The 17,232-nt window shown below is 38.6% G+C and overlaps 1 protein-coding gene across 1 annotated transcript in view; it reads right to left on the bottom strand.

Annotated features, from left to right (window-relative positions):
- Window positions 1-17,232, bottom strand: part of LOC149288665 (adhesion G protein-coupled receptor A3-like) — a 166,064-nt gene that overhangs the window by 23,758 nt on the left and 125,074 nt on the right. Inside the window, exon 15 of the mRNA XM_089491379.1 lies at window positions 3,137-3,264. Coding sequence (XP_089347505.1) covers window positions 3,137-3,264 — 128 coding nt within the window. The remainder of the gene's footprint in view (window positions 1-3,136; window positions 3,265-17,232) is intronic.

The raw sequence follows: 17,232 nt of genomic DNA, 5'->3' as shown, positions 1-17,232 counted from the left end.
GTTAGGGAGCCCATAAATCATTTGTAAATCCTGAATATTATCTTAACTACTTGTTGTGGGGATTTGCAAGATTATTCCTGCCCATGAAGAACTCTCTCCCTTCGTTTACTTGCTGATTGCTGTCGATTCGTTCAGGCAGCCTTTTTAGGATAAGGGGAATGGAGAGAACTTCCGGACAGGTTGATTAAGCTGAATGAACATGCTCGACGTGTCCGATTCTGCCGTAGATCTCAGCTTCCTAGAAGTTAAAAAAAATCAAATATCTCCAAAACAATCACTCTGACTGAAAAACAAGTGTAAGCGATGGGTGGTTTTGCTAAATGGATGTATTTACGGGAAAAGGTTTGACGGTGACAGTTACCCTTTAAGTGTGGCTGCTGGCTAAGGATGACTGAGTGACTGAACAGTGATCAAAAGGTTCAAAAAAAACACAAAATCGTAACTTAATGGTTGCTTAGCAACAAGGAAGCGAGTGATGGAAACCTCATCCGCCCTCAATATGGCATTTGTGGTTTACGATCAAAGATAATTATAAAGCTTGCCTCTTCTGTACCTATGTCTGCTACAAGTAGCTCATGGGCAGATTGAAACGTGGGATGAAGGAGCGGAAGGCATGTTTACTTAAAGAGTTAAAGGGCCAAACGATGTACACAAATAAATAAATAGAGGTAAACAGGTATAAAGGCTTTTACATGTTTCCTGCTCGGAGCTCTTTAACTCTTTCAGAAGAAACAAATGCCTCCCGAAGTAAATACCGTATTTGCTCGAATATAAGATGACCCCCCAAAATCTGAATATTAATTTAGGGGGAAAAAAAGAAAAAGCCTGAATATAAGACAATCCTATAGAAAAAAAGTTTTACCAGTAAATGTTAATAAAAGCTATGATTGAGAAAAAAAATTTTTTTGTTTTTATTTCCTTTTATTTTCCAACCTGCCCCCCCAGTTATGCACATCTGCCCCCAGGCTTGCCACTCTGCCTCAGAAATGCCTTATACCCCCTATATGCCACTGTGCCCCATGATATGCCTTTTAACCCTCTAAATGCCACTGTGCTCCATGATATGTCTTTTAACCCTCTATATACCACTGTGCCCCATGATATGCCTTTTGACCACCTATGTGCCACTTTGCCTCCAGAAATGCCTTATACCCCTATATGCCACTCTGCCATTTAGGGGGTTAAAAGGCATATTATGGGGCAGAGTGGCATATAGGGAGGTATAAGGCATTTCAGGAGGCAGAGTGGCGTATAGAGGGTTAAAAAGGCATTTCTGGAGGCAGAGTGACATATAGGAGGGTTAAAAAGCATTTCATAGAGCAGCGCTGCGGGGGATCTGGATCTTAATCTCATAGTCAGACGTATTTGAGGTCTGATTATAAGACGACCCCGATTAGAAGACGAGGGGTATTTTTCAGAGCATTTGCTCTGAAAAAAACATCTTCTTAAAATCGAGCAAATACGGTACTTGCAAAATGATTACGTGCGTGACATAGCTGATGGTTTATTGAAAGACATATAGCCATTTAAGTTATGCTCAATAAAGAATTTGGGAGTAATGTAATGGCTGCAACAAACACATATTTATGTCTCTTGAGGCACACCTGACAAAAAATCTTCAGTCCCAAACTCAAATTACCTACCGTAATATTACGTAATAGTTTGTAAAGTTTCTAAACATTGACAAGCTCATAATCTTGGGTCTATTCATTAACAATCTAATTTAGTTGAGATGGCAGTTGAGCCGAGAGGGTGATGATGGTGGCTTTATTGAACTGGCTTTAATGGATGAACTTGCACACTCATGAAAGTCAACTCAGCTGTCCCCTTGACCAAGTGAGTTTCCCTTGAATTGAAATGAAAAACAGGGGAAGAAGGCTACAAAATCTAATCGACTTCGGGGGTGGGTTTGAGTTGACCCAAAACTTTTAGTAAATCAAACATAGTGAGCAGTTCGACCGCCAATCAAACTCCCAACCTAACTTCCACCGAGTACAGCTCACGTCAACTTGACAGAAGACCCGGACTTTCAGACAGCACCCAGCTCAACGCAGTAGAATACTGGTTTTTAGCAAGTCGATGTGTTCCTATTTGGGTTTGACTGTCTAATGCAGTTGAGTTCGGTATGTAGAGATACCTCCATAATAATGGACTATGTGGACTTTAGCATACCAACATCTGCCTGCTTTGGTGCATCAATCAATCGCTTGGCCTGTGTGACCCACCGCCATTTACGACTTTTGACTAGATGCTTAATAAACATATGAGGACCCGAGATCCAAGGTGATGAAAGTCTGTCTGCCTGAACCCACCATTGTTTTCATGTCTAAGGATAGTACATGAGATGACCTTATTCTGCTTTCTGTGCTAGCGGATTTGGTTATTTTCTAACAAAGTCAATAATAAATGATCTATTTGATCTTGGGTTGATGATGTCATATACATATATTTCAACTCTACAATGTAAAATATCTCCCCACAGAGGACAGACTTTAGTAATAAAAGTGGTCAACTCAAATGTGCTGAATATGGAGCAATTCTACTGACCGTTACTTATTATTTTATGTTCAAAATTCTCTAGTTTCATAAATATGCCACACATTTCTCAGTGGGTATAAATGAAAAGTCGAGGACTTTCTCTCTTGATGGGGTAAAAATTGATGATGTAACAAATAATGATGAAGCTTAGTACTTATGATAAATCATAATTTTGTTCGTAAAGTTTTTTTTTTTACGCTCTATTTATCAAAAAAAAATGTCCGTATTTCAGTTTTAGCAGAAACAAACAAAAAAAAAAACTCATAGTTTCCCGAACGCAGCCGTTAAAGTTTTATTTAGGCGGAAAAAAAAGGCAACACGAAACCCAAGGCGATGAAAATATTGTTTCGTGATAAAAAATTCAGTATGCTTTTAAATTGTCAACAATCATCAGACGCTAGGAATAGAAAACAACGAACATCTCTTGTGATAATGTATCTCCGCGCAGCGGCGTAGCGGCGTCAGATACTGAAGACTAGCAGCGGGCCGGGTCCTTACCATTGTTCCTTGCGCGGAAGAAACGCTGCAATTTAACAGACAATTCTAGAAAATGGCATAATTACACATGTGAAAGTAATGTTAAAAAAAGGCTCCCTACCTGTGATGCACAATGTAGGTGATGATAGAAGCAAACAGACACAACAACATCACAGCGGTGCAGGCATAAACCACGGGGTGCAGGAACTCCCCCGGGTACTGCTGCAGGGACAGAACCGTCTTCAAATCCTGCCAAAGAAAGTAAAACATCATTATGGATCCATCATCGCTTCCGCGGATTCAATTTGCAGAAACATGTCGGTTTAAGGTTGGGGGGGGGGGCTTTGTCTTAAAACCGTATTCTACTTCATTTTGTGGTTTGTAACGAGAACGGATGTATCTGTAACAATTTATCGACTGCATTTATCTGTGATATGATGCAAAAAAAATAAAATACATATACGCTACTGTTCAAAAGATTGAAAGAAAAGCTAATGTTGTCTAATAAAATAACATGAAATGAATCAGAAATCCAGCGCAGGTGGGGTTAATGTTGTAAACATCTATTGTAGCCGCAAACAGCCGATTTTTAATGGAATCTCTTCATAGGCATACAGAGGCCCTGTATCACTCCCATCACTCCTGTGTTCCAATGGCCCTTTATCACTCCCATCACTCCTGTGTTCCAATGGCCCTTTATCACTCCCATCACTCCTGTGTTCCAATGGCCCTTTATCACTCCCATCACTCCTGTGTTCCAATGGCCCTTTATCACTCCCATCACTCCCATCACTCCTGTGTTCCAATGGAACTTTATCACTCCCATCACTCCTGTGTTCCAATGGCCCTTTATCACTCCCATCACTCCTGTGTTCCAATGGCCCTTTATCACTCCCATCACTCCTGTGTTCCAATGGAACTTTATCACTCCCATCACTCCTGTGTTCCAATGGCCCTTTATCACTCCCATCACTCCTGTGTTCCAATGGCCCTTTATCACTCCCATCACTCCTGTGTTCCAATGGCACGTTGTGTTCGCTGATCCAAGTTTGAGTTTAAAAGGCTAATTGATGGTTAGAAAACCCTTTTGCAATTATGTTACAGCCAGAAATGTCATTTTGATCAGTAGTGTGTATCTGAATAGTTATAGTGAAAGAAAGCCTGGGGATAGTCAGTAAGATTTCCTGGTGGCATATAGGGTAACATTTAAATATCTGTGGAGTTTTAAAGGGAAAGTATAATGTCCCGTAACGCCCCAACCAACAAATAATCAAAGCAATTTAATACGCATTATTCACCTGTTGGAAAAACTAACCCTATTGTAAAACCAATATGGCGCCACAGCTGCCGTTCACCTCCTGCTCCTCTTAATTCTGCAGTTCTGGCTACATGAAGCAACCAGTCACTGGCAGGGAAGCCCTTCGGTTTAAGTCGATGGGAACGATTTCTGCAAATGCGAGCGGAGGGTCTCGTTAAGACTCCCTGGAAATCTCACACAAGCCAGCGCCGGCTGCCTATGATTAAGCACCATCGTTGGGCGTGAAACAATAAATTGTGGGGGTAGTGAAACAACTCAAACCCACAGAGGGCATTCCGACGAATCGCTCTGTTCATTTACACTCAAAACACCCTCTGCCAGATGTTAGCTATACATAGTCACCAACAATCCCACTGTGACCTGAACAGTCCTAACTAGGGCAAATGGCAGACTCCAAAGCATGGCGTGGCGTGCAAACCCACAGCTGTCAGAGCAACTCTAACTTTTCCCACTTTAATAGTGTCCCGTACTAAAAGAAATCAGAACAATTCAAAAAATGAACTTGGGATTCATTCAAAAAGAGGGAGAGTTAGCAGGAGAGTTAGAGCTTCAACTGCTTCGCTTGAGTTGACTTCCTACAGGAGGAGCTTGGATGGTCCTGTGTGATGTATACTTAAATCAATGAGATTCATCCATTGAATTATACATTATTCAGGACCAGCTCAGCCCCTCTTGCTGGAGAAACCTGCCAGTGTTGGCCCTTCGTGATGAATAGTGAAGTGAGAGGGTTAAAACCGCAACTCTAAGGACAACATCCGCCAAAGCTGTGAGCCATATGCATGATGAAGACCGAACCTGGAGGTCATCCATCAGAATGTCTTCACACAGCACAGGCCACTAATCGTGTCACCCACTTATTTTATCGGGCAAGGAAAATAGGCAGAAATACGATCAATATTAAAAAAAAAAAAAAAAAAAAAAGAACGATTGTCACAAGAGAGACCCAGCAGTTAGACAAAGCTTAATTAAAATAACTCCGTAAGGCCAATAGGCTGATATTAAGTGGCAGTAACACCAGTATGTTCAAAGAATATTTTAGACAAGGTTAATTAAATATTACGCTTGACACTTCTTGTGATCTGAAATGTCCTTAACCAGAGCCTTGGGTGTATTTTAAGTCAGGTTTGTCTAATAGAATCTCAAGTAAAAATCTATTATGATGGATGATCGTATGTTGCATAGCGCACCCGTTGTTTGCCGATATTGTTAATAAAGGGCCCCTGTTCATGTTTTTTTTTGTTGGTCTGACAGGAGGCCATAATGTGTTATTTTGAACATGATCTGAGATATGTGAAAGCATTAGCACACTGGGGAACCTAATTGCCCCGTAGAGCCATATGCCACCAGTTTTGTGGCAGGAGTACTCCCAGTTCTGGGGCTGTCATCCTAGTTCTTTAGTGACCTTCAAGACTATTTGTAGAAAAACTTCAGCAATTTTGGCCCTTGCAGGTACCCTGACAGTAATGATAAGATCCTCCACAGAATATTCCAATTTAGAACTCTGCCATTCGAATTCCATATTCTATATAGAAATTACGGTAGGCATTAAATAATATTATTATTATTATATAATGATATATCTCCATCCCTCACAATGTTTTGCTAAGATTTAAACTCCATGTTAAAAAAAAAAAGCCTGATACAGAAAATTCTTGCTGAATTCTGGTGATCATCAGGATATGACCAGAATAGTCGTACATTCGGTTATTACAATTTTTTCAATGTTAAACTAATGAAAAAAATCATTAGCCTTTTTTATTAGCTTTAATTTGTAACAAATTGATCATTTTCCTTGAAATCTTTCTGTATCTCGGTCCTTTTGGAAATGAACAAACGACGTTTCACGAACACATTTTTGAGGTAAACTCAAATCATTCAAAGACAAAAAAAAATATTTGAACCATCTTTTTTGGCAATAATATTTTATTTATGGCATAGCCATTAAGACAAAGGGTACCTTTTACTATTTTGTGTTATGTTGTGTTGTATTTTTTAAAGCTTGGTAAGTATTGCATATTTTTCTACAGCAACAAATATCTTCGTTTGGCTTCCAGTATCACCAATATACGGACGATACCCAAATCTACATTTCCGACTTTTCACCGTCTCTTCTAACTAATCTCGCCAACTGACTGTCCAGAATCTTATCGCTGATAACGTCCCATTACCTGAAGTTCAACATCTCCACAGCATCTCTTCATCCACAATTTCTGACATCTCTGTCACTGTTGACAACTCAACAGACCACATTATTGATATGATATAGAACTTTGAATGTATAAATATATACATTCTGGAAAGCAATTTCAATTATCAGTTCCGAAGAAGCCGGTGGATGATGGAAACACCAGGAAAACCTTGCATTTTGCTTTCACTTAAATTCCAAAAAGTCACTACATCTTCATCCTCGGGAATACCTTCCTAACACCTGTTACCAGCACTTCATAACCAGAAACGTGGCAGGTGACCGCAACTTCAATGAACACGCAAGCCTTAAAGAATCAACGTGTCTGGTCCTGTGACCCCCACATGGGTTTTCAATCTTTCAGACCAGTGGAAAAACATAAAATGCTCTCATTCACCCGCGAACTCTGTTGCGATGGCTTCCTCCCAATTCTTGAACCCAACTGAGCAACTAAAATGAACACGCTGAACATTCGGCATGTGCATGTTTGCCACCAACAGCTACGAAAGAGATAATGCAAGGGGACAATTTTACACATTCAGTAAAAAGTAAACCAGTGCTATGTTGAAGAACATCTCCCAAAAGCTGATGTAACTTGATGTCTCTTTCTATGTTGACCAAATAAAAGGTATTAACTTCCGCTAAAACAAATAAACCAAAAGAAAAGGTGTAGACACAAGATTATCCTGAACAGAAGATAAGACTAAGGACCTAATAAGGCTTCTTAAATCAGGAAAATAACAGGTAGACTAGATGAACCGAATGGTTCTAATATGTCGTTCAATGTTCTTAAGATTCTATGATCCTCTATGAAAATATTTCGTGGTCGCTTTGCTTTTAATATGAAATAAATCTCAATGTATCTTTACTTTAATTTTACTAAATATTTATTTCTATAAGTTTTATTTTTAAAATAGACCACAGAAAATACATTTTTTTCCCCAGAATGTTTTCAGAAAACTTTTATCCTCATTAAGATACTACTTCAAAAGATAAATGTAAAAAGTTTACGCAGTCATCTTTGGTGTGAAATCAGCTAATGGATGGAGCTCAAGATTAAAACATATACCAAAGTCAAGGAGAATTTTAAGGTCTGTGAACTCTTCTGCTATAAGCATTAAATCTTAGTTTTTGGATACAACCGAGAGAAAAAAAGTAGACACCGAAGATCCTTGGCTTCATATATATATATATATACCATTACATAAGTTATGGTGGGTAAAAGGTGATGGAAACCCTTCCATTTAAATTTAAGGGGTAGTAGAAGTATTATTAAACACTCATCTACAGACACCAAAAAAGCCAGAAGGCTTGTTTTTCCCTCAGAAATCTCATGGTGCTGCCACAACCACAAGGGATTCTGGGAAGGCACATGCAAATAAGGTCAACAATTATCACCTTTGTCTCTATATCCACTTTATACATGGATCCCTTGAAAGTAATTGCCCGCTGTACAGGACAGCCTTTAGACAAAACTTGGGAAGAGGTGCAATAGCCAGATCACCAGTCATGGACAGCTATTTCGTCCTTCATGGGACTCGTCAGCATGAGGTTGTGATAGTGGCTTAGGGTATAATTGTTAACCTTATTTGCATGCGCCTACCCAGAATCCCTTGTGGTTGTGGCAGCACCATGACATTTCTGAGGGAAAAACAAGCCTTCTGGCTTATCTGGTGTCTGTAGTGTTTAATATTTGCAGTGTTTAATAATAATAATACTTCTACTACCCCTTAAATTTAAATGGAAGGGTTTCCATCACCTTTTACCCACCATAACTTATGTAAAGGTATTTCTTAGCTACCCCAAGCCTCAACTATTAAGCCAGTATCACAACCTCATTCTGATGAGCCCCATGAAGGGTGAAACAGCTGTCCATGAGTGGTGATCTGGCTATTGTACTTCTTCCTGAGTTTTGTATAAAGGCTGTCCTGTACAGCGGGCAATTACTTTCAAGGGATGTATATAGTGTATATAGAGGCAAAAGGTGATCATTGTTGACCTTATTTGCATGCGCCTACCCAGAATCCCTTGTGGTTATGGCAGCACCATGAGATTTCTGAGGGAAAAACAAGCCTTCTGGCTTGTCTTGTGTCTGTAGATGAGTGTTTTATAATACTTCTACTACTATATATATATAGTATATATATTAGACAGTGTTGTCCCTCCACGAGTAAGTGGTAGAGCTATATACAGTAGAGTATCTACTGTATAAAGGGTTAAAGCGACTCGATATTTTGTGTTAAGGTTTTTCTGCAGAAGAAACACGGTCAGTTTCCTATTCTTCTTTGATAAAATATTGTAATAGGAATTGAGCTATACCGTTTATGTATTTACCATAAAGCATCGTGAACTGGATACTCCCGGATAAAAGTGCCACATTGCCCTGAATGAGTGAATAAGGATAATAATGCATAAGTGTATGACTATGCTGTTCCTGCGTCTGAACCATCGATCAGGAAATTGTCAACCTGAAGAATAACTATATGTCTCTGGAACAAACATATACAATCCGTGACAGCATATCTGCCGAGCGTAATAAACAACCAAGGGATTTTCAACAAAGGAATAAAGTTCCTGAAAAAGCTGAAACATGGTGGAAGTTAAAGTCCACAAATTAAAGATCTCATCAAGTCCACTTCTAACTGAACATCAACAAGTAACTGTTACAAATCTGCTGCCTTAAAAAAAATTAAAAAATACTTAAACTATACTATAGTATAAAATACTATATATATATATATATATATATATATATATATATATATATACGGTATATATAGATATATATAGATATATATATGGATATGTTCAGTATTTTCTGAAATATAAGTGCAAATTCAACTTAAAAGCTGGTGAGTTATTTTTCTGCGTTTCTCATTTCTGCAAGTGAAACTTGCTAGCATGATATATTCATACAGTAATTATTTTTCCTTGCCATCTTCTAATAAAAAAGACCTAGCTTGACTTTCTATTTAATATGGTTACTTTACTACGTGACCTATCACATCATGCCTAAAACAACATGCCCGTCACCTAATGGCTTAACGCTGATGAACACGGCGTCTCCGTAGTTCAGTGTTTAGGGCCGCGGCTTTATTGATTTGCTTAGCATGCAATTACAATATGTAAATGTGTGCGCCGTTAAAAACCGAGGCATTCCCTTCATTACATTAAACATTAAAGGCACCGAAGCAGATCACAATTTTGTGCAAATATCCTTCTGAGTGGTAAAAGCAATTGATCATATTCATTGATTATTGATCGCCAACTCTTCTCAGCTAAGATGACTTTAAAGTGGAAATGTCACAAACCAGATTATTCAAGAAATATATATATAAACACATCACACATATACATACACAGATACATACACACACCTAGATCTGATCTACTATTGTGGTAAGTTCAGTTATGGTTCTACTCAGATGTAGAACCCCCCCCACACCCCTTTCCTCTTCATACAAGCTTTTTATTAGAATTCTTATCATGCCCTTTCTTATCATTAATATTCAGGTAGGGAATGAATGCTTCACAACATGAAATTACTTCAATGCCAGTCCTTGTGAGAGGATCATAATACTTAAATCAGTAACACTGGGCTGGATGTAATCCCGGATATAGACCTCTCGCTTCTATTCTTTTTTCCGTTACAGTCTACGGGTAGATCGCCGTTTAGCTGAATTGATTTTAACTTCATTTAAAAGATGGACCAACCCTATGAGCAGTTTTTCCACCCCTATCTTTTTACCCATTGTGAGAGCATCAAAGGGAAATGATCACGGTAGAAACGTTACGATGTAAAAGGTAACATTTTACCCCATACCTCCTTAGTGTGCCATTTTTTGCTTCGCAGTCCTGATTTTATGATTTCTTGCAGGGGTGTAAATGGAGGTTCCTCACAAAGCTGTGTCACGAGGTGGCTTTTTGGCTAAGGGAAGCGGCCAGCCCTGCCCACTCCCAACGTCAGCCCTGTCCCTACCCACCTGGAGCCACATACCCCAACACAGGTGTCCTGATGTAGACACCTGAAATGTTGGAGGAAGTTACGCCATAGCATTACAGATCCATCACAAGCCCGTACTGGCCATCCGACATATCAGACAAATGCCCCCTGGAGACTCTGGGTCAAAGCAGGTTCCCAGGAACATTACCTGTTTTACCTGTTTCCAACCATGTTCCACTGATTTTAACCAAGGGGTATTCCCCTTCTATTTACGTGCTATCCATTGTACGAAGCCATATTAATGATTTTGTTTTGTTCACACGTGGTAGCACCAGTGGCCTGGAAGGCAAACGGGGCACTGCTGGCGAGGTGGCGCGCCTCAGTTCACTGCAAATTATGGTTAGCGAAGAAACCTCTTAATCCAGAGCAGTTGGGCCAATTGTAACCTGAAAGATTAGTTTGAATGATAATATGTAGCCCCGCCAGACGGAAGCTAAAGCACCCAGAAACAAGCCCCCCCCATGTCTCTCTTATATTGAAGGTATAAATCTAATCTCATGACAGCACAATGACTTCTCCACGGCTGCATAAAAGATTATTGATCCAAGGTGGCACATTGGAAATCACCATTCATTTCCTTTTTAACTTGATGACCTTAGTCTTGACGGCAGTTACCCCCGTGATACATAACAAAAAGCAAATGTACCTAGAAGTACGGTAAGGAAAATACGTGGCTGGTTAATGCACAGGAGATGTACGTCTACGATTCAATAAACATATCTTAAAATAAAAACGAGCCCATTTCTCATTACCTTGAAGCTAATCTTTTACGCAAATGAAAGAGACGGTGACATTTAAATTCACTCCACACCGGCATCTTGAAAGAAAACATATATATTATAATAGTGGGAGATTGTCTTTAATCAGCTGTAACGTTGCAAGCCGCGAGTTTAGTTACACATGAATACTCCTTCAAAAGCAAATGTCAGATCTTGCTTCAATACAGCCATTTTATTTGCATAGTCTCATTATATTCAGACTTTCGAAATGGTTGTTTTTTTAACAATTACAATGTCAGCACTTAGCATTTTTCATCCTTTTTTCGTTACAGGATATCTGGAAATCAGCTTTAACTTCTTGCACATTAGCAATGAAGAATAACTACTAACGTTCTTAGCCAAACGGACCTTGTAGTCCATTGTAGCTCCTAGGGGTTTACTTAACATAAGAATAAAACAGACGTCCGTCTCCATGCAGTGTATGGCGGATGTTGATGCCCCAAGGAGGGGCCAGACATGTTCCCTGATGCCGATCTCGGTGTTGCTGAATGCCTTGACATCGAGGCAGTACAGCAACACTGTTTAAGCAAAGAAAGTGATCGTAGGTCACTTTCTAAACTTGTTTTAATGAAATGACGTGTCGGCACGTCATAGGTCATTAAGTGGCCGTTTTTGTGTGACGTACCTAACCGGGCAATGGACATTTAGTGGTTAACTGGGAAAAATTATTGCTGTATTTTATTGTAATTTTAACTCTTTATCACAGGCTAAATTAATCCATTTATGTTCACCAAGTTTTCCAATGTACCATCAATAACCATAAACCTTGCAGAAACAACAACATATACTCAGCTTACATGCACGTCTCTTTCTCCATATACTAAGAAACTAAAATCACAGCAATATATCATACCGAGAGTACACGGGGAATTTTAGTAGAGATGTCATTTGTTCTGTTAACACAGGTATTCTTTATAGCATTTTAGGGATATTTAATGGTCTAGAGCAGTTCAAGATACAAAATCATTTTACCAAATAAAAGAATATAAAGAAACGCTCAACGTCATGTTAAAACACTTGGTTATTCCTGTAAATACTTGATTTAAGGGGAAAAAACATAATATTTTAGATTATTTTGCATAGTGAACATATATTTAAAGTGCCGGGAGATACATAATAATATGTATATATTATATATATATATATATATATATATATAATACATATAATATGGTAAGGTATCAACATAACATGGTTTATAAAGATCAATTTTCTATTAACATTTGAAAGCAACCAATGAAATATTCTTGTTGATTGGACCATTCCGTAGGTTGCTATGGTGATATGACCATTTTTTAATCCCCTATATTTTTCTAATATAGTGCAGGCCAATGTTATTTCGCTTATGATATCCACTACAGCAATTTAAATCAATAATGTACATCACTGTGATATATGTGTACATTATTCTATCTGACTGTATTGTTTATGGTTTTTCAATAAATTCATTACAGATTTTATTGAAGGAGATGGACTAAGAGTCCTGCTTTGTAAGGAGGAGAAATGTAACAACCTGTGCTCATAATCTTCAAATAGAGGGTTAAAGGATTAAATATAATGTAAGGAAGTTTACTTGAGAAGGTGGTAGAAAAGAAGGACAGCCTCCAAGCAGAAGAAGGATTTAAACAATCCAGTTTCCTGTGATGATATCTGGGAGAAAACTCTGGGTCGCGGGAGCAACATTTTGACACGCCCACTCCTCGCCCACTTCCCTCTTACACAGCGGCTTGGCCTGTGAGATCAGCCGGACCGCCCACCGACATCAGCCGAACTTCCTGCAAGGGGGGCTTCCGGTAGCCGAACCTATAAAGTTTCCAGGTCTGCCAATCAGCTCCTGCTTCTGTGTCACATGACAATTCATTTTTCCCAGAAAAATGTATGAATGACAACATTTTACATAAAGACTGTTTTTTGGGAGGAGTTTGAGTATCAAATAGTACTAGGAATTATGTAATTATATTTATCTATATAAATATGAAGAACACAGATCAAGTTATTTTTGAAAATATGTTAAAATGTAATTTTTTTGAATACATATTTAAAACATGACTTTCCTCTGCCTATGATTGAACGGATTAACTAACTGGTTCAAATCTCCTGTGTTAATCCTTTGACCCTATTTATCATCTTCCAATAAAGCTCTACAGAATTAAACGGGAATTTTCATTTGGGTGTAAAACTCCGCAACCTTTTCCTGCTGAGTAAATCACCCTCATTTAACCTTAACAGCAATCTACATAAATTAACTGAATACACAGGAATAGATAAATTATCCTCCCAAATGATCAAGCAAAAGAACATCAATGGGTTCATTTGAGTTGCTGGAAAACGTATCTTCTGGAACTCACTTTTTGTGATTTAATACTTCATGATCGGGGGGGGGGGTTCATAACACTAAAACCAATCAGTTAAACTGTGTTGCCCAGGGCAAATCAAATGTATATACTGGGTCAAAACTGACCCCTGTTGACGTCCGAAAGCGCCTACAATGGGCATGTAAGCATAAGAACCGGACCACGGAGCGTTGGAAGAAGGTGGCCGGTCTGATGAATCACGTTTTCTGTTACATCACGTGGATGGCCGGGTGCGTTGCTTACCTGGAGAAGACATGGCACCCGGACACATCCATGGGGGCCGCACCTTGCAACTTACAGGACTTAAAGGACCTGCTGCTGACGTCTCGGTGCCGGATACCACAGCACACCTTCAGAGGCCTAGTGGAGTCCATGCCTCGACGGGTCAGGGCTATTTTGGTGGCAAAAGGGGGACCTCCACAATATTAGGCAGGCAGTCATAATGTTTTGGCTGATCTGTTGGTGCTAACTAAATAAAAATATACACGGAAGAATTTACAACTACATTTGTGGGCATACATTGTATTCCTAAAAATAGGAAATAATTCTCCTGCGCTTATTCTATTACACAATTTTTGTCCAGTTGTGGTTGATTAGGTGACACGTATACATGATACATACTCCAGCGCCCATCAATATATATAGACAGCCATTATAAAGGGAGTCTGTTCTTATCCTTGTACGTCTCTGCGGAACCTGCTGATTTATCTTCGGCTTGCAAGACTTTCCCAAAGCACTAATCTATATGCTGATTTTTCACTACGGGGAAACGATTTCCAAATTCATCAAGTGGCCACTTTTCTCTCTGCACCGCGCTGTATCGTCAGTCGGAGGTCTGACTGTGTTTGCGGCTCATTGTAAAGTGTTCTAAAAGACAATGCACTAGAGTGTTTTAAATAACAAGCGCTCATCAATTGTTTTAAGTAGCTACAGATTTTTACTTCTTAGATTTAGGGCCGGTGTTTTTACCGTACAGTGGAGATGAGTAAATTGTTGGCTAATATGGCAAACAGAGGAATAATGTTCTTGAAAATATGTTGAATTTTTAATCAAGACAATCAAGTATTTATAACATTTTAAAATGCTCATCAACAAACAATAAAGACCGCCATGACTACGGTTCCCGTTATATGTGTGTGTGTGGGTTTCTGGAAATGTTTTAAAACAATCTTAAATCTACAAAGAATTATGGCATATGTACATATGTTTCATTATTTTTATTGGGAATGGAAATAGGTTTATTTTATCTGTATTGATGTGAACATTTTAATAAATATTTACCCAGAATTAGGAGCCTACTGCAACCAGTATAACGGTAACAGGGACAATGTAACCAATTGAAGCTTTCAGTACTCCCAACTAAACCCTTAAACCTATGAACAATCAACGGGTGGCCTGTGCTGTTGAACCTAATGCTCTAAGTGGAATCCACTCCACTCCACACTGGTTTACAGCTCTATGACTTTTTTGCCATAAGCCCCAAAAATGTAGAGACTATAAGATTTTTGGCTAAAAAACAACTTCAGCAACTCGAAGACTGTATTGGCTTGGAGAAGAAAGCTCGATGACGATGGAGATCTTGTGGTTCATTACCATCCCACCATGTCCAGGATCTGCTGGAGCTTCATGTACCACAACTGACTACATGTAGGGTGACCACATCCGCCATGTTTTTACATATTGCTGATCAGCCCAGATAAAATGCTGCCAGGGCGTATGGGGAATGTATAACTGACTAATTGGCTCCCTTCCATAAGTCTATACATCACACATACTGGAGGGCAGCATTTTATCTGGTAATAAGCATATTCTTCCTCACTTTTTTTCTAAATCCTCTACTCAGACTCCTAAATCCATTACCTTAAAGTGACAAGTTTCCTGAGTCCTTCATTTTTAGTTCTAGGTACTAAATAAACCTATGTGATTGTGCTTAAAGATTAATGTAAGCAATGTACATACGTATGAGGAACCCGTCTTGGAACTACAACTGACATCTTAACTTTCTGTTCTCAGGAGCTGCATCATTCACAGTTGTGATCATGTACATCCTCGGAAATTGTCCATGACGTTGTCATAGAGCCTGACAAATAATCACCGTTACACCAACCATTTGGCCATTTTCAGAGACACTTGTCCTCCATGACTCACAAATATCACCCTGTATCTCAATTTTCAATCCTCTTCCTTGGCTAACTTTATCATCACGAGAGAGTTAGGAATTCCAGGTGCCGTCCTAAAAGTTTACAGCTATAATCATCTAGTTATCGTAAAAAGCCTACTGATAACTTATTTAGAACCTATCCTTCAACATCAATCTTTAGTGAGTCTCAAAAGAACTTCCATAGACAAGAATTGGGTTAATCACCAGCGTAATAACAGCAGTTCACTGGAAAGCTATTACTATTTTCTCTGGGTGAATCATACCCTGATTATTACCCTATATTTTTTCCTGTAAGCGATATTCTGTATGAGGTCACTTTGATGATGAATCGTGATACAGCCGTATCTATAACAGAAAACAAAACTGCATCCAACTTTTTAATAAGCATTGGAGAAAGAAAGCTGGATAGTGTTAATTAAAATAACGGAGGTGTCCTGTGGCACAATTCGTGATGTTTGATTCATTAAATTTAATGGTATTCCACCTACTTTATACATGTAAATTCTATTTTTCTTAATTTTTTTTGGATAGAGTATTTTTTTACGCTAAGTTAATGTTTTTTTTTTCTTTATAGCCCATACAGAGCCTCCTTAGCTCTAGAAATAAATGCGCACGTGAATGCGTTATAGACATCTGTCCTCATTTTAAAAGGTGTTTTGCCAAGTTGACTGTTTTCTGCCAGCAAGTTAATAATTAACTACAAATCTTGTGAATTTTAAAAGCATATTTTTGTTGATCTTGCCCTTTTTTTTTTTTAAACAATTGATTTAATGCCACGACAGCGGTTGAAGACCTTGATATTTATTTTAATGTATTGTTGGTATTTTTTTCATGTCATTTTTAATGTATTTTTTGGTATTTAGTTTTGTTCTTCACGCTTTTCGTTGTTCCCACTCTGGAACTAATGTATTGTTTTATTGAGTACCATTTAAGATCTGCCAGACGTATTACTATTCATAGGAATCTGAGATTCTTTTCCCTTTTTTTGTTAGTGCTCAATGTTTATTTCTTTAAAGACCTGAGGTGGGGGATGAATAAAAGCAAATATGGGAATTGTTTTTCTACAGGCTTAAAAAAGCGTTTTTATACAAGCGTTATTTTATAACTCTTCTTTCTGGGTTGATCATCATGCGACCTTACAGTCTACCAATACTTTTCTTTTAACATTGTGTTTTTAAGATATCATGATGTATATTTTCAAGCTCTGACATCACATCGAACATCCATCAATGGCATAACCACTAGCCAGGATATTCCTTGCAAACTTATTCTTATTTCTCATGATCATACATGGGACCTCCCCAGGGCAGGTCACCTGGGGCACATCTTCTTCTGAGGAGGAACCCTTGAGTGCCTTCATGGGAGTGAATGTGGGCAAAGATTAGGGTAAAGTAGCTGAAAAGTATGAAGAACATGG

Source organism: Sceloporus occidentalis, unplaced genomic scaffold (genome assembly GCF_023333645.1).
Source record: "Sceloporus occidentalis isolate IW3139 unplaced genomic scaffold, rSceOcc1.0.p SCAF_50, whole genome shotgun sequence".
Taxonomy (NCBI): Eukaryota; Metazoa; Chordata; class Lepidosauria; order Squamata; family Phrynosomatidae; genus Sceloporus; species Sceloporus occidentalis.
Note: the sequence above shows the minus strand (reverse complement) of the source record. Positions and strands in the feature narration are given on the sequence as shown.